The following is a 22,293-nucleotide window of genomic DNA, read 5'->3' as shown; positions in this document are numbered from 1 at the left end:
TCAGAAACAAGTCAAATATGGCCAAGTCTTCCTTTTAAAATTCATATTAAGTTAAAAAAAAAAGAAAAAAAGGAAAATGAAAATCAAGATCAGAAAAGATAAACAATGAACAAGCATGATGTTTGGGAAAAAAAATAAGTAAGCAGTTTACTGGCCATGCAAAAATCACTGGCTTTGAGCCTGCACTCGCATTCCATTGTTAACTCCGAGCCCTGATATTACACAATCAGCATCCATTACCTTGATTCTGAGACGCCATTGATTCCAGTAAATGATTAACCCATCTTAGTCTATCGATTCATTAATATTGATTGTCTGATCCATTAGAGTCTACGTAGATATAACCCCAGCATACAGAGTTTATGTTGAAAGTCATTACATAAAGATATTGACAAAGTACTCTTAATTGCAAATGACTTATGTACACAGGGACAGATACATCCAACCTACTGGATAATGATTGCACCGTACTCATACCATACATGTAGCTGTGTTAAGTATCAAAGGGAAGGCACACGTTTGGTAATTACTCAAACCAAATATTAGCTTAAAAACTGACTTGGTAACGAGCATTGGGGAGCTGTTGATAGTATAAAACATTGTGGGAAATGACTCCCTTTGAAGTAACATAGTTTTTGAGAAAGAGGTTATTCCTCACTAAAATAATAAAAGACTTTCAGCTGGAAGTCTTTTATTCCTATCTGAAAGCCCATAAATTCGTCCAACAAGGGTGTTTTTTTCTTACATCATTTTCTCGCAAATCCGATGACCAAGTGAGCTCAAATTTTCACAGGTTTGTTATTTTATGCATATGTTGAGATACACCAAGTGAGAAGACTGGTCCTTGACAATTACCAAACGTGTACCTTCCCTTTAACTCAACTTACAACCCTTTATTTCTCCTTCTTTTTCTTTTTGTTTTTAACTTTAAGATTCAGACAAAAAAATTAAAAAAATGCAACAGAACTTGTCTGGTTCAAAGGAAGAAAAAGCTACTCTGGACACTATTGGTGATTAAAATTACTCAAAATAATTGTTAGCATACAAACTTGATTGGTAATGAGCAATGGAGAGCTGTTCATATTATAAAACATTTTGAGAAACGGCTCCCTCTCTGAAGTAACGTAGTTTTTGAGAAAGAGGTAACTTCTCATTCAAATAGTAAAAGACTCAACGGTGTTTTTCTCTTTCATTATTCTCTTGTAACTTTGATGACCAATTGAGCCCAAACTTTCACAGGCTTGTTATTTTATGCATAGGTTGGGATACACGAAGTAAGAGTACTGGTCTATGACAATTACCGATAGTGTCCAGTGTCTTTAACTATCCAATAATCCCATCAACTACCCCAATCCCACAAACCATCCAAATCCCACCAACTACCCCCATCCAAACAACACTTCAGAGTCAGTGAGTGCATGTACAAACTACAAAAACACCACAACGATCACTAAAATCATATACTTGTAAAATGCACCCGTGATAACAACAAGTTTCACAAGTGCAATCAAAATATTGCTTTACAATCACATAAATTTTCTGTTGTATTGGAAAGGCAAAAATAAACACAGGCATCAGCCTCTTCGTACACTCTCTCTTCCATATTTGTTTTTTTTTCCCTCCGTCGAAAAGTCAAGGATGGAATTCCCATGCGTTAGCACGCGGCATGTAGGCACGCATGCTAGGAACGACAGCTCAACAAACTACTGAAATTACAGCAGACAATATGTAGCGACACAACATGCCATTGCACAATGATGCCAATTGCCTTATCAAGATGAAAAGCAATTTGCGCACGGGTCATTGCATTATCTTTTCCAAACCAAACAACCACATTAGATGGAAATCTTGATACCCAAGAGGATTTCTAACACACACATGACCCTCACGGGTGCTTTCAATTCAGTGTGATGGAAGCAACACAAATGTCGGCTCTTCTTTGGATGTATTCCAACATCACGCACACACATCGATGATCACAAACCATTTGTATTGATTGATCTTAAGTAAATATCAATATACAAGAACATCAAGCATAATGGAACAGGATGTTGCCGCACTTCAATATCACTACAGAGATAATGGAGGGAAGGGTTGAAGCTTTTCCAGACACGGCTCGTGTTTTCCTTTAATCAACAAAAATTTGTCCCGCAGAATATTCCATTTATCTAGAGAGAAGGATTCTACAATCCCGGCCATATCTCGTTGGTCCCCCGCACCACGGCCCCGGTGCCCACGTTTCAATGTTTGCTCTCTTTGCACCGTCTTCACTGCCATCAACATTAAGCAGGGGAACACGGGAGAATGTTTCAAGTAATATTGCGAATCAGTGGCCCCAGCATTTTGGCTGGGATTGTAGAATACTACATTTATCTAGAGAGAACGACTCTAAAATACTATAGGTTTATCCAGAGAGAAGCACTCAAAAACCAGACGGAAGTCCTAGGCAAGGAGGAAACGACGGAATCAGTACGGTCAATTTCTTTTCCTTGCCTGAAGCCACGACCACTGCTGGTGGGTGAAAAAGACTACCGCGTGTCTATTTAGACTAGGATAAGAAACGGAAGAGAGGGAATAAAGGGGACGGTTGTGTGTCTTGGCGTCGTACAAGACCTGGGAAACCAAATAGAAGGAAATGTCAAGTACTTAGAGAGTTCTTGGTCTCTTTGTTTAGGGACGTCTCAAGATAAAACTCAAATTCGGAGAAAGACGGCTCTTTTGGGGAGATGGCGGGTCTGGAATATGTGGGGACAAACATTTAAGACCGCAGGACTTCACTTGTAGCTCTGAATCTTTATCGGATCAGGGTTTTTATTTACAAGACCAGCATCAAAAAGAGAAGAGACTAGAATCAAATTGAGAACAGAGTTTTAAAATCTAAACTGTTTTATTTGAAGAATTTTTTTTTAATATCTTCTGCTTTGGTGGGGATTGCAAGAGACTTGTGAGACTCAAACTCGTCAGTTGAACATCATTCTTTTCAGACAAAGGTGATGAATTACAAAAAAAAAAACAAGGCCAACAGACTTGTCCTGTCTTGAGTTTACTGGTCCGACGCTGAAGTCACTGGCCGATATTTCAGTGTAAAATTTCAGAGTAAAATATACCCTTGATGGGCATATTCTGTGCCAAGTATTTCAGGAATAATGGTGAACGACTAACTGAATGACCAAAACACCTGATGGATTTGAACAAATAACAGGCCTCTTTGCTTCATTTTTGAAAGGGCAAGGGCACTAAGGCATTTTTTTCCTTTTGTCAAGGGTATCCTTTGAGGAAATTTTTACTGGAGCATTTCAAGGGCACCACGGCAATCGCCAGGGGGCATTGAGGCAATTGCCTTCATTGCCTTCGTGAAGTTTCAGGTCTGAAATGAAAGTACTGGCTTCCTTATTATCCCTGAATATTTATAAGATTGCGGAAGGAGTGTCAGAAACTGACCACATCACAGGTGCCAACTTTACAGACAAGCTCGATAAATCAAACTACTTTCACCACATGCTAAAAACATCATCCTCTCATAACAAAATCTCTGATCAAATATGGATGGAATTTGATACGACCCATCCCTGGATGTTTTCACACAACTCAATTACGACTTTATAAGAAAACGAACAAATTGAGCCGGCGACAAGGCTTTAAGAAAAGCTGTGAATGGTCTTACCTTGGAACGTGCCAATCGGTAGAAGAGTCCCTTTGGAGTAGACGTGAACGGCGCTGTCCGAACAAACGGCGGCCACTAGGGGATCACCCCCACACAGAGAGCTGTTGGGGGAAAGAGTAAGAAGGCATTAAAGGTACTGTACACTCTTGGTAATTACACAAAATAATATATTACTTACAAATTAGGTATAAAAACTTTCTTGGTAACGAGCAACGAAGAGCTGTTGATAGTATAACACATTGTGAGAAACAGCTCCCTCTGAAGTAACATAGTTTTTGAGAAAGAGGTGTTTTCTCATTAAAAATATTAAAAGACTTCTAGCCAGAAGTCTTTTATTTCTACCTGAAAGCACAAACATTTGTACAACAAGGTTTTTTTTTCTTTTCATACATTTGTAGTTTTCTTGCAACTTCGATGACCAATTGAGCCCAAATTTTTACAGGCTTGTTATTTGATGCATATGTTGGGATACACCGAGTGAGAATACTTGGTCAAACGTGTCCAGTGCCTTTGAAGGAGTTATTTGAGGGCTCATGCTTGACCGTGTACTCCACTGCTAACTCCTTGTAAGGAGGTTAATTACTGGATTAAGTATCATTAGAAATTACTACAACGGTTCATGTGGAGCGAGGCTGCATTTAATTTCAATCTCATACAGGTAGAATGGCATTAGTTTGAGATCTACAAGAAATTCAGTTGGGGGTTTTCTGGTCAGCTGTGGTATATGATTATATCGTGCTTTCTACACAAATCGGTGCAAGGGTAAGAGCTAATAATATGCCTGTTATATACTTTCTGGACCTAATTTCATAGAGCTGAAGCACAAAAAGTAGCTAAGAAAAACAAAACCATGCTAACCAGAATGAGGTTCCAGGCAAACTACCATGTAATATACGTGCAATTTGTGACTGGTATTCTGCTCATTTCGGCTTAGAAGAAAATTGTTAAGCAATATTTTCTAGCTCTAGAAAATTGGGCCCTGTTCCTCCTACTACTATTGACTACTTAGACTTGATTCAAGTCTTAGATTGCAGTTATTCTTCTGCATCTCAGCCACGAAAAACACCCCTACATTATTAGCTATCACGCACCCTAACTCGCAATCTAAATGACGAAGGTTGGTCACAAGAGGGCGCTGTTTGTAGCGGCTATCAGCGGGACGACTAAAAAGCCACGATCAAAGACTTGGAACCAAGTCTATTGACTACCGGGTCTGAACCCTTGACCTTCCAATATAAAAGACCATTTACTTTCAGTACTCAGTAAGGGCTCTATTCATTTCCTGTAGGACCGTGCCGCAATAATGAAGCAACCATTTAATTACGCAAAGGGCAGGGTTTGTGATAAACGTTGTCATGTCATCATCGTGATTGTAAAATGTACGGTGTAAGTGGAAGACAAATTTGCCAACAGCGTCTCTTCATAAAGTATGTATCTACATATGTACAGAGGAAGCAGATTCGGCATGTCGTTACCATGGCAACCGGATTGCAGACAATATTGTACCCGAGTTGAACATTTTTTTAAATATGCAAGATTGCAAGATAGAGTCTACATCATTCCTGTATGCTTCATTTTGAAAGGGCAAGGGCACCAAGACATTTTCTCCTTGGTAAAGGGCACCCTAAGAGGAAATTGTACATTTCTACTTGAGCATTTCTAGGGCACCAAGGCAATGACACAAAAAATTTCCTTAGATAAAAACAGGATTACCAACAAATTTTAATTTGTTGCATATTGCTTGTTACCGGTATTCAGCTGTTGTTTGCTTATCCTGAAAATCACGTGACAATTTGGTTGGTACACCTGTTTTTACTAGGGGGAAATTTCATGCTAAGCAAAGTTTTGTGCTTAGCAGCTCCATGAAATTGAGCCCACGGGGCAAGGAGGCAATCGCATTCATTGCCTCCACGAAGTATCATTAGGCCTGCTGCATGTACATCTTCATTTCTTTTTCATAAACTATACATGAATAAAACATTAAGCTTGTAGATTGTAAGCATGACGCCTATGGGAATAAAACCATAAGCTCCTTGCGACTAAAGTTTTATCATTAAAAAAAAAAATGCTCAATAAATTTGCAAATAATATCGAAATTATTGCAGGGTTATATTTTCATAAGAGTTTAACGAATTTCCCTCTGTTTATTCTGTGAGTCATTGACAATTAATTTTTGCACTGTTCATTCATGGACGTCAATCGCCAAGCGTAGAGGTAATTACTGGAGAGCAATATTCAAAGGCAGTGGACACTATTGGTAATTACTCAAAATAATTATTAGCATAAAACCTTTCTTGGTGACGAGTAATGGGGAGAGGTTGATAGTATACAACATTGTGAGAAACGGCTCCCTCTGAAGTGACGTAGTTTTCGAGAAGGAAGTAATTAATACACAAATTTGATTTCGAGACCTCAGATTTAGAATTCGAGGTCTCGAAATCAAGCATCTGAAAGCACACAACTTCGTGTGACAAGGATGTTTTTTCTTTCATAATTATCTCGCAACTCCGACGACCAATATCAAGCTCAAATTTTCACAGGTTTGTTATTTTATGCATATGTTGAGATACACCAAGTAAGAAGACTGGTCTTTGACAATTACCAATAGTGTCCAGTGTCTTTAAAAGCTAGAGTTCAAGCTAACAGGCTTGATATTTGGTCCTCAGAAAAATGTGTTTAGAACTAGAGCTGACCTACGTGTACATTGCTAAGGATTTTAATGTAAAAAAATTCTGGCAATTACATCACAAATTTTTCTGATCATATCAAGGGCAAAAAAAAAAAAAAAAGAAAGGCAAATCAGACTTAAGTAGGAAAAATATATCATGCCTGATCTGTGTAGGTACTTGTAAAATCGGTTGAAGATCCTATTTCGCTTTCTAAAGAGACCCATCACTCACAAAAGTACAAATTTTATGAGATTTTCGGTGCACCATACTTCTCTTTAAAAACACGATTCATTCAACACAGATTTATCCAGACATCATCAGTGCAGTCTCATTTTGTTTCTTAGATCTCCACAAAACCCAAGCCACAAATCCCTCTGATCTCTCCTCCTTCAATAAAAAGCTCAAGGAATTAGAAAGCACTTAGCAATATGAGCTCCCCGCTGCACAGTTACCCTCTAAGACATTACAAAATGTCTTCCGAGATCCCTTAGATGGTTGAGGGACCTACTTTCTTAATAGAGTCTTGAGGAATATAAGATCAATGAACGAGGATGTAAACTCTGCCCTATATGCTTTCATCGTTTGCTTCTTTTGATACTGCGTTATTAGATTGCATATAATCATCCGGAATGCACTCCGGGATCTGATGTGCACTTTATTATAAAGAGACGTGTAACACAGATATTTGGAGGCCAACTGCCTGAGAAACTGCTTATCTACACTAGCAAGGCAAAGGTCAATGGTTCGAATCTCATGCGAGTGATTAGCCTGTGGATTTTTTCCCCACAGAATTCTGGAAAGTATTGAGCACACCAGTGTACAGGTAAAAAAATAAATTATGTTCTTTTTTAAAATCCCTCATGCAAAGAACAAAGTATCATCAACTATCAGGAACTGCTTAGATGCAACACCATCATACCTTCCCAATCAGCCATCTTCATGTTCTTTACTAATTCATGTTCTTTATCTTGATGCAGTCACTAAGCCCAGACAAAATAGAAATGTCTCTTCTTTTGGTAAAATGAGAATCGTGTATCTACAACAATAACAATTTTCAAGCAAAACATCACTTGACACTTTGTTATGATACCAAACACCAAACATAAATCAAAACAAAGATCACACCCACTTACTTACTGTAAGCCATAAATAATTTCCCATTTGCTTTTTACAATAAAGTTTCTGCTCTGCCCGCTAAACTTGTTCCTTTAAAGGGTTTGTTACTTTTTGTAGAACACAAAGTACAAAAAGTCCACAGATTTACATTAAACTCACATGGTTTAAAGTTATCGATGGTAGAAAGCTTCCCTTAAAATATTACTTGCTGAACACTTTCCCAAAAATATTGTTTTTCTCAGTGAGACAAAAACTATTCCAGCATGTACAATTTATGCAACTCTCCTGAAAAAGTTGCTCTGTGATTTTCACTTTTTCTCAAAAAATTGGCGACTAATGAAGTTGGAACTTTTTCAGGTAAATGATATCACATACATCTTCATTCACAGTGAGTAGGGATTCAGGACACTTTCGGTCAAGGCCCACATTTCGTGTATCACAACTTATATATAAAATAACAAACCTGTGAAAATTCAGGCTCAATCGGTCATCGGAGTCGGGAGATAGTAACGGTAAAACCCACCCTTGTATCCGCACGTTTCGCCGTGTCATGACATGTGTTTAAAATAAATCCGTAATTCTCGATATCGAGAATTGATATTGTTTTACTGTTTTCTCAAAAAGTAAAGCATTTCATGGAATAATGTTTCAAGAGAAGTCTTTCGCCACTACCTTCTGTAAACCCTGTAAGTTATTTGTAAATCTGTGAACTTTTATTTTTTTGTCTGTACCGAAAGGGTCCAACGGCTTTAAGCAAAACATTGTTTGATACATTATGATACCAAATACCAAACATAAATCAACACAAAGATCACACCCACGTACTTTTGTAAGCCATAAATAACTTCCCATTTGCTTTTTACTAACTTCTTCCTCAATTTTGCATTGACGCTCCCTCACCTTGCAGAGCTTGCCTCTTGCGCTGCCGCTAATAACCACTGACATTAGCAGACCTGACAGCGCTTCCAGATAAATTACCAACCCACCATGAGAGTCCATTAGAAAATCAGTTTTCACTTCTCTCTGATTAACTCGTGACTTCCAGCCGAGGCTGTATACCTTTGATGTTCATAAAAAACCTTTTGGCAAATATATGCAAATTATTTCGGAACCTGACGCATCACTAAAAAAGAGCTAGACTCAATCAAATGGCAGCTCTCTTTGAGCAACGTGAGTTTTCAACCATGTACGTTGTCGGCGTTTGTAGTTAGATGAAAAGAGGTTGTTAAAAAATCACTCTTTTATGTTTAAAAGTAATGACTTTGATAATTGTTATAGAAAAGTTTGCGATAACACCATGTAATGACTATCTCTAATGAGTTGGGGTGGTTCTGAAAAGAACCGTTGGTTTCAACACGACGTTTCGATAATTGTTGAGAAGTTGTACATAATTTGTAGGTTGTCAATTTATTTGGTTTCTTGGAAATGTGAAATGTAAAATCGTCCTGACGCAAGTTACAGAAATGGTTACAACGTATTGCAAAATGCTTAACAACCAAAATGAACTGATGACCAAAATGAACTGAAGAACAATATTATTTTGGATAATGCAAACTCTAGTGATGAAAATACACATTTAAAAGGAACTAAATATGAGATATAAACAGACCCTTGTCATTTCATTGGAGAAGATAAGGTTCTCCAGCATTTAATAATCACACCATTACATTCCCTATGTCATTAACCGTGCAGTTTTGTTCCATCCATTGGTGATTCAAGTTGATAGATGGAAATTTTTCATTGGGGATAAAGAATAATAACTTTGGTTTTTCACTGATGTGCGTTACCAATGTATACTCAGCTCTTTCCCCGGGTTCTGTGAAAACAAATGCCTGTGATTTGATTTCACAGAGCTCTATAGCCAAGTACACAGTGCTAACACACATCTTTTGGTGTATACATGTATGGGTATTTAAACCAAAACATTATTCTTTATCCCCGATGAAAAATTTCCATCTATCAATTTGAATCACATATGGATGGAACAAAACTGCACAGTCTTTTAAATTGTTGCGGTACCTGCTGCTAAAGTAAAAAGAATTCATACTGTCTCTAGCTACCCGGCAATCTCGGTGGTCTAGTTGGTAAGACACTGCTCTAGAATTTCAAAGGGTTACGGGTTCGAATCCCATAAGAGTAATATGCCTGTGATTTTTTTTCCCACAGAACTTGGGCCAAGTACTGAGTTTACAGTGCTAACAGACATTGGATGGGTAAAACCAAAATTAAGATTCAATTTGAGTCGCACTACTTTTTCTTGATCGTTATTACCGTGGCATTGATTAAACTAAACCAGACAAACAGACAGGTGAAGTAAACACCCTTAGGGTACTGAGGAATGAGCTTCTTACTTAAAGGAACATTACAGAATTGGTTTTTGCTAACAGAACAGTTGCTGGCAGTGTAAGCACTTTATGTAATCCACCAGATACATAAACTGACAAACCCGTAGAAGTTTGAGATTGATCGGCCTTCTGGGTCACGAGAGAATAGTGAAAAACCGATTACAAATTTGCATTGCATCTATGGCAAAATAATAAAAAATTAAAAAAAACGCTCACTGAGCGATAAACTCCAAACGCGAAGTTAGATTATTTATTTCTCATAAAATATGACATTTCAGACAGAAATATTTCAAGGGATGTTTTCAACTATCATCTTGATTAGACCGTGTAAGTTTCAAGTAAAACTGTGATCTTCACGATTTTTGTTTCTTACCAATTCTGTAACGTTCCTTTAATGCTTCAATTCAATACAAAGAATAAAAAAAAGCCAATGTACTTCTTTTGTAAAAGAAATACTCTCTGACCGTTTGGCTTCAAAAATGTTTTCATAAAAGGATTTGCTTCTTTCTCCTCAATTTAATGGGTTTTTTTTATTCAATTTTAAAAATATTCATCAGTGAAGATAATGATGGTAGAAAGCTTCCCTTAAAATATAACTTGCTGAGGCGCTGTAGTTTTTTGAGAAATTAGTAAAACAATGTCACAATGACGAAAATTATTTTCGGGAACCAAACACCATTGGCTAGTTGCCACTGACTCAGACTGTAAAGTAAAACTTTTCTATGCTAAGCAAATTTAAATTTCAGCAGCATAGTTTGGTTTGATGTGTGAAAAGATTGTTGTTTAACCATCAAAGGCTTCCGCCTCTACCCTTTTCCCTTTTCGTAATTCATTTATGAGTTTCTGTTCCAGTAATAATTGAACTAGCCAGAGGAAACGTTGGCATGAGCATACACCCCTCCCCCCTCTCTACCGACATCAACCCCTCTTTCTTTTAGTATAGATATTTTTTACTCCCTCGCAACAACTGATATTAATTTATTCGAGGCCCGAAGGCAAATTGTACTTTCCTTTCTATATTCAAGGCCTTATCCGTCCATAAACAAATAACTCATTAATCATGATGTTTTGGAGTAATTTACATTTTAAACTTGCTGATATTTTGCCAGAGAGTGTCAAAAGTTACTTGGGAAGGAGGGTTGGAAACAAGGAGTCCATTAAAAATGTACCAAAAGAGATTGTACATTATTTTGTCTCGTTTCAGGCACTGGATGCTTTTATGAGATTTTTAAAATTTCACTGTGATCCTTTAAGATTTAAAAAAAAAATTAAATAAAAACACAAACATTTTGATGCGTGCTTTTTACCAATTTATCCTCAATTCAGTTTATTTATTTAGTTATTTTTTTATTATTTTTTTTAGGGGGGGGGGGGTCGTAACAACAGGTTGTGTGATAATAATGGATAAGATTTTGGCATGTACACACGAATATGATAATTACGAAACCGTTTTCAAAAGTCTATCTTAAACTTCCAGACGTCATAAACAAAAAGACAATGTAACGTCAGTAGAAAACAATCCCAAGCAAATTCTTAAAATAATTTGTTTGACCAAGAAAACAGTAAAAGTCCCGCATCAGAAAAAAAACAGATCGATCAACCACACATTGGAAAAAACTTTCTTACTAACAAACTTTTTTAATTAAAATAAAGAAAGATACAAAAAAAAAACTTACGTCGACTGTGCATCAAGTTCAGTGATGTAAGTCTCCTGATTATCTGGGCCCACCGTCGTCTGGCGTCCCAACTTCAGCTTCGTCAACGACTCAAAGTAATTAGATGTGGTCATCTTGGACAAGCTCTGCTTGCTCTAGAATGAGCTCTCTCGGTTCAGAGACAGCCTTCCTCTCCGATCGTCAACTGTGAAATGAAGAGGAGAGTGAACAAAGCTAAGGTTCTGGGTGGAATGACAGCCGTCCCTGTGAGTAAGAGACCTGTCTCACACAGCATGCTCCTATTCGTTGACGGTGAACTAATAATGTATGCGTCATATCACCACTGTGCTCAGGTAATTTCAATGATGTTGGGCCACAAGGATTCAAAGACTTGTTTCTATCTACTTACTTACCTGTAGTGTTATGTTTCAGTGTTTCATCCCTCTTCTTTTTAGAGATGTGGAGATTTCATTGACGATGCTGTTCTATTCACTTGTAAGTTTTCTGTTCAAGAAATAAAGAATATCATATTAAGCACAGAGTAACAGAAATGCAAAAAAAACCCACAAATTAATAAATGCAATTCTTCTGAGAGAAGATCAAATTTTCTGAGCATTTTGATTGAAAAGGAAAGGATGGTTATTGCAACTCCCTCGGACTAAATTCACATAACATCAGCATACAATAGATACAACAAATTATTTCCTGGAAATAAAAACAACACTTCTATTCTAAAGTTAATGTTATGTATCAGTTTGGTACCATTAATTTTAATACTAGTAACAGTACAGGATAGTTCAAGGAAAGAATATAGCCATTTTATGACTCACTACATGTAGGTAAAAACTGTGAATAAAGTTTCATAGTCAACATCTTCTGAGAAAATAGAATTAGCTGTAACAAACTGGTACATGGTCAACTGGTTGTCAATTAGCTTTTGAGAAAGACTCTGCTAGGGTCCAAACGTCAGGCCATTAAAGACATTGGACACTATTGGTAATTGTCTAAGGCCAGTCTTCTCACTTGGTGTATCTCAGCATATGCATAAAATAACAAAGCTGTGAAAATTTGATGTTGTCACACACAGTTGTGTGCTTTCAGATGCCTGATTTAGAGACCTCAAACTCTAAATCTGAGGTCTCGAAATCAAATTCGTGGAAAATTACTTCTTTCTCCAAAACTACGTTACTGCAGAGGGAGCCGTTTCTCACAATACTATCAACAGCTCCCCATTACTTGTTACCAAGTAAGATTTTATGCTGATAAATATTTTGAGTAATTACCAATCACTGCCTTTAACTAAAATAATTATTTAAAAGAACATTTGACTTCTAGTGCCCCCATTTTTGAACAACCTTTTTTTTCCATTAAATTCAAGGAATGTTAGATGAGTCAATAATGATGGCATTGGATGGGAGGTGGTATGGGATATGTATGGGGATATGATGATCGTAACTTAATCTTCCTTGGATATTAATCAATAACCTAACACTGGAGGCCAGTATGTGATAAAGGATTGAAAACACGCCTACATAATCCGCCATTCTAATGAACCCAACTTGTTCTTTTCTAATAGAACTATTACCTTATACATGGGCCCAATTTCATAGAGCTGCTAAGCACAAAAATTTGCTTAGCATGGAGTTTTGGCCTTCATAAAAACATGATTTCTAACAACATTTCCACGTGATGAACAGCTGAATTTCAGTACAGGCAATAATTGTTTATGCATCAAATGGAAATTTTGTTGGGTATCATGTTTTTTTTCAAGGAAGAAATTTCATGCTAAGCAAATTTTTGTGCTTAGCAGCTCTATGAAATTGGGCCCTGATCTTTGGCTACATTACCAAAGATGAGGTATAAGGTAAAACATGAATCAAATACATTAAAATTACTCATTTTTTCTTAATCAAGCACAGTTTAAGGGCACTGGGACACCTTTGGTAATTGTCACAGACCTGTATTCTCACTTGGTGTATCCCAACATATGCCTAAAATAACCAATCTTTGAAAATTTGGGCTAAATTGGTCGTCAAAGTTGCAAGAGAAAAGTGAAAGAAGAAACACCCTTGTTGCACAAACCTGTGTGCTTTCAGATGCCTGAAAAGGGCTTCAGGACTAAGGTATTTCTCAGGTTCAAATATTTAGTGAGAAATTAACTCTTTCTCAAAAATGTTATATACACTAGATACATGTATCAACAGCTCTCTGTTGCTTGCTACCTAGTATTTTTTTAAGCTATGTATGCTTTAAGTTATTATCAATAGTGTCCAGTGCAGTAAGCTTATTAAAAACATTTTTCCATAATGCAAATTCTAGAGTAAAAATTACTAAACATTACTTAGTCAATAGATACATACTTCTTTTGCAGCTTTGTAATTTAAAAAAAAGCAGATATATATCTCTATAAACAGAATTTAAAAAAATAAAAATTAATTCATTCTTCCTGCAGTTGGGTCTCAGAATTCATCACTGCAATAACCTATCTTTCTGAAAGTTTGTATATACTCAGCGTCTTGAGTACCTTGTTTGGTTGATACGTGCGCTATATAAGACGATATATTATTATATATTATTATTATATTAATCGAATTTTGAATAATTCTCAACGGTTGACTTTTGCTAAACTCCTGCAAATTATTCGCTTCAAAGACAGCCCTGTGACAGCAAAATTTGTATTGCATTTGCATTCGCAGGAAGTATGGACCGGGCTCAAGACTGTAATCTGTCGGCACTGTACTTCCTCGAACACAACCTGAGAAGGTTTACAGTGCGCATTCACTATATTTAAGAACTTTTCTGCCGCGTTCTAGAAATATGGAATTACATTCTTATACTTTATAGTATGCTGTAGGGCAAATCAAGTTTTCTGGGAATTCCATGGTTGTCCTGGGGGTACATATTTAAAAAATTTATTGTATTCTTGAAAATATGCATGTTGATTTTTTCACAGGACTCGAGGAAAGTACTGGTTTGCAGTGTTTACACCTGCAGGTGTTTGGCTAAAAACCAAAGTATTATACATTTTTTTTTTTTTTTTTTTTTAAGTTCTCCGTAATTTTCCCAATTAGTTTGGCTTTTGAGATAAATTTTTAATTTGTTGGCAATAGTTATGTACAAAAAGGGGAGTCAAATCCCCCCTCCCATTGCTTGTTGGTGTTTTTTTTAGGGGATGATTTTTACATTTATTTCTTAGTTCAAAGCAGCATTATCCAACTTTTTTCAGTGAATATTGTCTTGAACACAGATAAATCATTCTATCCAAATATTGATCTGATTTCAGGAATTACAAATTAGTAAAATGGAAGCTATTTTCCTTTTACAAATCTAGCTTTGCTTTCACAGCTCAAGACAGTTGTCCCGAAGACTCACTTGGTACTAAAATTTTATAACTAAATTGGATTGAGAAAAAGTGCAATTCCATTGAATTAGTGTCATAACAGTCACTAAGGGATCTTGATTTATGGGGATTAGAATAAACCCACGCCTCTGGCAAACGGACAAGTCTCTTAAGACTCAGATATTCTAAGAAGTCACATTACTTCTAAACTGTTTTATAGCCATCGTTAAAGACACTGGACACTATTGGTAATTGTCAAAGACTAGTCTTCTCCCTTTGTGCATCTCAACATATGCATAAAATAACAAACCTGTGAAAATTTGAGCTCAATCGGTCCTCAAAGTTGCGAGATAATAATGAAAGAAAAAAACACCTTTGTCACACGAAGTAGTGTGCTTTCAGATGCTTGATTTCGAGACATCAAGTTCTAAATCTGAGGTCTCAAAATCAAATTCGTGGAAAATTACTTCTTTCTCGAAAACTACATTACTTCAGAGGAAGCCGTTTCTAACAATGTTTTATACTATCAACCTCTCCCCATTACTCGTAACCAAGAAAGATTTTATGCAAATAATTATTTTGAGTAATTACCAATAGTGTCCACTGCCTTTGAATGCACTGGCCACTAATTGGTAATTACTCAAAATAATTGTTAGCATACAAACTTACTCGGCAACGAGCAAGAGAGAGCTGCTGCATTGATAGTAAAAAACATTGTGAGAAACGACTCCCTCTGGAGAATCGTACTTTTTGAGAAAGAAGTAATTTCTAACTAAAATACTAAGAAAATTCAGCTGAACTGAAGCACTCTATTATGCATCTGAAACTACACAAAGTTGTGCAACAAAAGTTTCATTATTCTTTCATTTTCATTCTTTCATTCTTTCATTATTCTGTAACAACTTTCATGACAAATTGTGTCCAAATTTGCAGTTATTATTTTACGCATAATATGCTGGGATACATCAAGTGAGAATACTTGTCTGTGACAATTACCAAAGGTGTCCAGTGCCTTTAATATCACGCTTTAATGCTTCATGTCTCTTATGTACAAATTGTATGCTACATGTAGCAATTTAGCTTTCTCAGTCAGAAGTGATTGTTTCTGTGGGGGAAAACAGTGCTATACATTCGAAAATATGTGTGAAAAATTAAGTAGGCCTATGTCGAGTTTTAATTAAAACAACCAAGTTCCTATTAAAGTTTAGAAAGCATAAAATTTCCGAGAAGGGATTGGGACAATGCTTCATATTTATCCTTTGAGAGTAAAAAGTGATCGTTCCAAGGTGAAACGGTGCTTTACTTTGAAAATGTATATTATACAAAATATGTTTATTGAGTTTTAATTTTGAAAAACAATCAGATTTCTATGTTTGATTTCTACCTCTATGGTTTGAAAAGCATAAAATTTCTGAGAAGGGACTGGGAAAATTCTACCAATTTATCTTTTTGAGAGTCAGAACTGATTGTTCCGAAGGGAAACAGTGTTTTACTTTATAAAAAATAAATGAGGCACAAGATGTAGGTCGAGTATTAATTAAAACCAACCAGGTTTCTGAGTTTGGAGGGCAATATTTCCAAGAAGGGATTGGCCTGCTGGGACAATGGTTTGGAAGGCAACAGTTCCGAGAAGGGATTGTGACAAACCCAGATGTAATCAATAATTACCTAGAATCTCTGCAGCCAGAAGGAACTATATAAAATACGATTGTCCACAAGTCTATAATGTTCAGCAAGCTACCGTATAACCTAGTCTTGGTGCAAGACGTTTCTCGTTTCCTTTTCACACACACCGCGGCCAATTCACCGACAGCGCGCGCAACGACTGACCTGACTTATAAGTCCACTCACCATCGGAGTTTCTCCGCGGCGGTGAGTGGACTATAAGTCAGGTGACTCGTTGCGCGCGCTGTCGGTGAATTGGCTGCGGTGTGCATGATAAGGAAACGAGAAACGTCTTGCACCAAGACTACGTATAACCATGCTCTCTAACTACCACTGCCTACTTTCAAAGTTTCATTTTTAGAAGCACAATTTTAGATTCAAGTCCTGCAGTGTGGTCTCAAGGATGTTTATAAATTCGTGGAAAATTACTTCTTTCTCAAAAACTACATTACTTCAGAGGGAGTCGTTTCTCACAATGTTTTATACTATCAACCTCTCCCCATTACTCGTCACCAAGTAAGGTTTTATGCTAAGAAATATTTTGAGTAGTTACCAATAGTGTCCACTGCCTTTAAGAAGAAAAGCCATGACTGTGGAGTGGGTTTATATTAGGCAGGGGTAGAGAGAGAGAGAGAGGATGGGAGACAAAGTGAGGTTGCCGGCTTTGAATGTTGCTCTTGTAGGGACATGGCAATTTTCCTCTGATAAGGGACACTTTTAAGATGAAAAAGTAAATTTTGCAAAGGGCACCACAGCAAAAAACAAGGGCACCACAGCAACTGCTGTGGGTGCCAAGGGTTATTTCTAAAATACTAAAATATTTCTCTGCTCCGAAAACCTGAACAGTACTACAGTAAGACATTATGAGTTGAATGTACACTCTGTATTCATACATTGTATGCTTCTATAGACCCACAGGAGTCAAACAAACAAAAGAGTACAAAATTGAATATTTTCATGACTTTCTTATTTGATGATGCCTGTTAGTGGTTGTTAACTGCTTTTGGTTTTCAATAACTAAACATTGTTAAATCAAATTAAACATTTGTAGTTCATCATGAATAACAACCTCTATAGCTTTGCCTGCCACACTTTGGCATACGTAACAAAACACCACAAACCAAAAGACAGCCACCTACAAGACTAATCTTTACAGAAAGAGATGTAGAGACAACTCTGGACCCATAATGAAACACAACATGGCTAATAAATAATTGATAATATACAAAGTACGTGCTACGTACTACGTGTTCATGCAACTCTGCACTGAATCCCAATGACGTAGTGAAGGCCATCTGAGATGCACTGTGGGTTCTACCTACGGCACCCTGCAGGCAATGTCTTTAATTAGCGGACAGGTTCCTGATGACTAAAAGCCTAAACAAGCACAACAGAATTACTAGTCAGTGTTGTTTATTAGAACTTCAATGTCAACACTATAAGTCTCACGGTTTTAGTTCTATGATATATTTATAAAAAATTCCTACGGCAACCTGACGGCAATATCTCTAATCAGAGTTCCTGATGACTAAAGCCTAACCAGCAGAAGTAATACATTACTATTTATTTGAACTCCAATGACAAAATTATAGATCTCGCAAAATGTGTGTCAATATCCACTTTTACTTTTTATGAAAATTATCTTACGGCAACCTGAAGGCAATGTCTCTAATTAGCCCCGAGTTCCTGAAGCCAAACCAGCTCTACAGAATAAATACATTACTATTTATTAAAACTTCAATGTTATTTTTCCTTTTCATGCGCTTTGAGCACGTATGCATATTGTGCAAAATAAATATCAGGCCTGCATGTTTCGTTTTTCTCCTTGGTAAAGGGCAGCCTATGAGAAAATTGTACCTTTCTACTGCAGAGCATTTCAAGGGCACCAAGGCAATGACCGGGGGCATGAAGGCAACTGCTTTTGATGCCTCCGTGAAGTATCAGGCCTGAATGTTAATCTACTAAGAAAACTAATAGCAGCTCTTTCCTTCCGGTAAAATTTTGTGAAATTATGGATGTGAAAATTTGTCCGACCGGAAGCAGACCCTCCTATATCCATGACGTCACTGACTGTAGTACATGTATCTGAAACAGCTTCCAGGGTTATAGTCACACCTTACTTGCACACTGTACATGCTGTAAGATTGATTGGGATTGCAGGCAACAGATGCTAATTATTCGGAGGAGGACAAACTGCATGATTTCCACAGGAAGAAACTATAAATAAATAGTCAACTGGCGGGTACATCCATGTATTAAATCTCTGTGAGCAGGATCTGAGTGGAGCTGCTTTGGTTGTGACGTTGTTCCAAACATCAAGACCAAACCGCCTCTTCTCAGAGCCAACACTCGCACAAAAGAGATTTAAATAATACATGGTTGTATCTGCAAGTTCACTATTTATTTATAGTTTCTTCCTATTTCTCCACGCAATGCAAAGCTTTCAAATAAAACTTCCATGATTTCCCCTTCGGAACAAATTCTGATTTTCCTTTTTTTGGTTCCGAGAGAGTGAAAACAGACCTCATGGGGCTTGGTAAACAGCACATTTACAGATTGATTTCCCCTCTTTAAACAAATTCTGATTTTCCCTTTTTTTAATTTAAAGAGAGTGAACCAGACCTCGTGGAAACAGCCCATTTATGGATTTTGCCATATGAAAATGAGGAAAACTAAATTAGGAGAAAACAGATATTTCTTCAATATTTGTTTTTCTTTCTTTTTAAAAATGTATTACATGTAAGTCAAGTTGCATGGATTGTTCCTCATTGCTAGTGTGATGTTCTTTTGTTTAAACTGTTGTAAAAAAAACTTTTTTTTCAATAAATATTGAAAAAAATGCATATTTCCTCCTCTGACTGTACTGAAAAGAGCATGTAGGCCTATTAATTCGAATTAAAAACAAAAAATATTTTTTCAACTAAAAAACAAACTAAGGTAAGATTACGAACTCACTCCGCAGTAGTGAAGTTAATAATGATCCACTAAAAGCATGTACCTAGTAGTCCTGGCCAATTTTTCTACCTTCCGCCCAGGCAGGACAGTTCTTTTCAGAACTGAAAAGTCTCCAAAATTCCGAAAATCTACTCCGCAGTAGTAGAATATAATGCAAGACAGTTCTCTATAGAACAAAATCTACCTAGCAAGTAGATACACACATGGTGTTACCGCAAACCACATCAAACATAACCGTGCAATGCCTCAAATCCCATTTAAGATTAAGAAAGCAACAAATGTTCATTTCACTAATGACAAACATGTTTCAACACTGAGACCCACTGGAAAGACATTAGTCGATATGAGATAAGCCGTTGGGCAATATACACCGTGTGTACACAAAATGTACAATCGTAACAGAACACCAAAGATCCAAAAATACACGAGAAAAAGAAATTGATATCGATTGTAAGAGAGAAGGGCTGAGTGCCGTAAGGAGAGGAACAATCTAGAATAGATTGGGACTACAACAAGAAAAGACATCAATCGAGGAAAGATAAGAAAATGCATGACTAGAGATGTAGACAAACAGGAAAAGCTGTAGGGTTGAGAGACATGTCTTGTAAGACAGTCTGTGAATAAGCCTTAAAGACAAGACGGTAGCCTCTTAGTGAGACGTCTTACTGACTAACTGGAAATAAGATGTAAATTCCTGGACCCCAAAATAAATAAAAATAATAGAGCCTACAAATGAAAACAAACTAAAACAAAATAGTTACAAGTAGAAGCAAAATATTTTTACTGCATAAATGAACTGAAAGAAAAAAACCATTAAGTGTCGTGGCTGAGCGGTTAAGATCACCAAATTCAAACTCTGGTGTTTCTGATCAGCAGAGTGTGGGCTCGAATCCCAAGCCGAGTTGGACTAAACCATTCTGTAGAAGGGGTGTTTACACAGCAGTGCGTGTGCGCTATATGCGTGAACGGCGGGTATCGTAAGCAGCCAGCGCGCCCGCGCTTCCGCAAAAACACCCCTTTTACAAAATGGTTAATCCAACTCGGTCGTGGCTCGGCGGTTCGGCAAGGGATTAGGCTGGTGCCCTCATGTACAGTGCCGGTGACCAAAATATAAAGCGTTGAGCATATTTAGATGTCTAAAAACGTGCGATGCGGCAGAAAAACAACAAGGAGTACCAAGCAGAAAATTGCATTTTTTGAAGATTTTTTTTAAATTTAACTCAACAAAAAGGCAATACAAGCATCATGAATGTATATTGAGTGTGTTTGAAAGTTTTGGGTGCGTAGACTGTACTACAAAGGAAAGTTAAACTTTAATCATATCAATGCCGATATTAAAAACGTTTAGCGTTAAGGAGGTCCAAAATATTAGACCCCTAACTTAATTTAAAGGCTCACGGGGGAGCCTTATAGTTTCTAGAAGTCCCCACACCACAGACAGTCATGACATTGAGTATTGACAATGACAATAAACTGGGGGGCTGTATCGTAGGAGGTCCTGTTTTCAAGGTGTCCTTAAAATCGTGGCAAATCTTTTACCTCTCTGTGCGCGATGTAAACAGTCGCTAGACACAAAATTTTTGGTTTTATTTGCCAAGCAAAGAGTCTCCTCTCCCTTAACCAAAACTTAGAAACACGTAAGGCTCCACTGGTTATTTGCACAATTTGTATGCAAACAGTTTGGTATTGTAGGCATTTCTACAAGGTACAAAAATATGTCATAATGTTGAGGCCATATAAAAAAAAATTCCCACCGAAAAAGTTTCATCAAACACTATTTCAATTCACAATTCACGATGATCAAATCATGTGACTGAACATTCTGCTGAGCATCCTGGAAAAAAAAAGAGGTTTAAAGAAGCCATGTGCCTTATATTATTTTCTAATATTTTTTGAGTTTTTTTTTAACCCTTGTATCAATATTATTCAAAATATTAAAATTTTAACATCAGCTTGGTGATTTAAAGGACGAGTTGGTCTATTAAAAGCATTTGAAACCGTTTGTTCTGAAATGCATATGGTTAGAAAGATTTTTTAAAAGTAGAATATATTGACCCACACAAGTATCACTCGAAATTGCACGGTTTTCCTTTTACGTCGCGAACTATCACGGTCGGCCATTTATGGGAGTCAAAATTTTGACTCCCATAAATGGCCGACTGTGTTAGTCGATAGGGTAAAAAGAAAACCACGCAATTTCGAGGCATATTTGTGTAGATCATTGTATTCTACTTTTACAATAAGTAAGGCAGGAGGGTTACGTTATCGCAACTACTTTTACAATATCTTTCTAACCATATACATTTTACAACAAACGGTTACAGAACGCTTTTCAAAGACCAACTCGACCGATCCAAGGCAACGTGTTCCTTTAATTATCACTTTTTATTTTTACGCTTTATTTTAAATTTAAGGGGAATTTTTTTATTAAAATTTTGAAATAAAAATCAGATTTACAAGCCAATAATTTTTCACACTTTTTATTTAATTTTGAATTTCTTTAAATTTTTGCAAATTGCCATGGTAATTTTTAAAATGTCATAACAAAATTTGTGAATAAAATGAAGACAACTGCTGGCTATAGCGTCATACACAGAGTCTCACAGAACACTTGCAGTCACTGCAGATAATTCTTCCACGTATGGCTTCACTGGGAAACCATTCTTTCTCGTTTGCCTTGAAAACAGGAAAAACTACAAAACAAATGGGACCAGTTGAAGTCATTGAATATCGGTGTGTGGTGTGAAAATTTCATACAATCAAGTTTTAATTTATGTTTGCATACTTAATATAAACAAATGAAGATAATTAGGGCATTGGTTGATATATCGCATCATTATTTTTCTCCCAATACAAAGAAAAAGGCATAATACCGTGAAAACTG

The 22,293-nt window shown here is 36.7% G+C and overlaps 1 protein-coding gene across 2 annotated transcripts in view; it reads right to left on the bottom strand.

The window, feature by feature from the left end:
- LOC139934601 (WD repeat-containing protein 89-like) overlaps positions 1-22,293 on the bottom strand; it is a 74,500-nt gene that overhangs the window by 51,726 nt on the left and 481 nt on the right. For both annotated transcript variants that reach the window (XM_071928889.1, XM_071928890.1), the window contains exons 2-4: positions 11,863-11,953; positions 11,471-11,654; positions 3,665-3,765 (exon numbers count right to left, since the gene is read on the bottom strand). In XM_071928889.1, the coding sequence (XP_071784990.1) occupies positions 3,665-3,765; positions 11,471-11,583 (214 nt within the window). In that variant the 5' untranslated portion in view covers positions 11,584-11,654; positions 11,863-11,953. The remainder of the gene's footprint in view (positions 1-3,664; positions 3,766-11,470; positions 11,655-11,862; positions 11,954-22,293) is intronic.

This window comes from Asterias amurensis, chromosome 3, assembly GCF_032118995.1.
Source record: "Asterias amurensis chromosome 3, ASM3211899v1".
NCBI lineage: Eukaryota > Metazoa > Echinodermata > Asteroidea > Forcipulatida > Asteriidae > Asterias > Asterias amurensis.
Note: the sequence above shows the minus strand (reverse complement) of the source record. Positions and strands in the feature narration are given on the sequence as shown.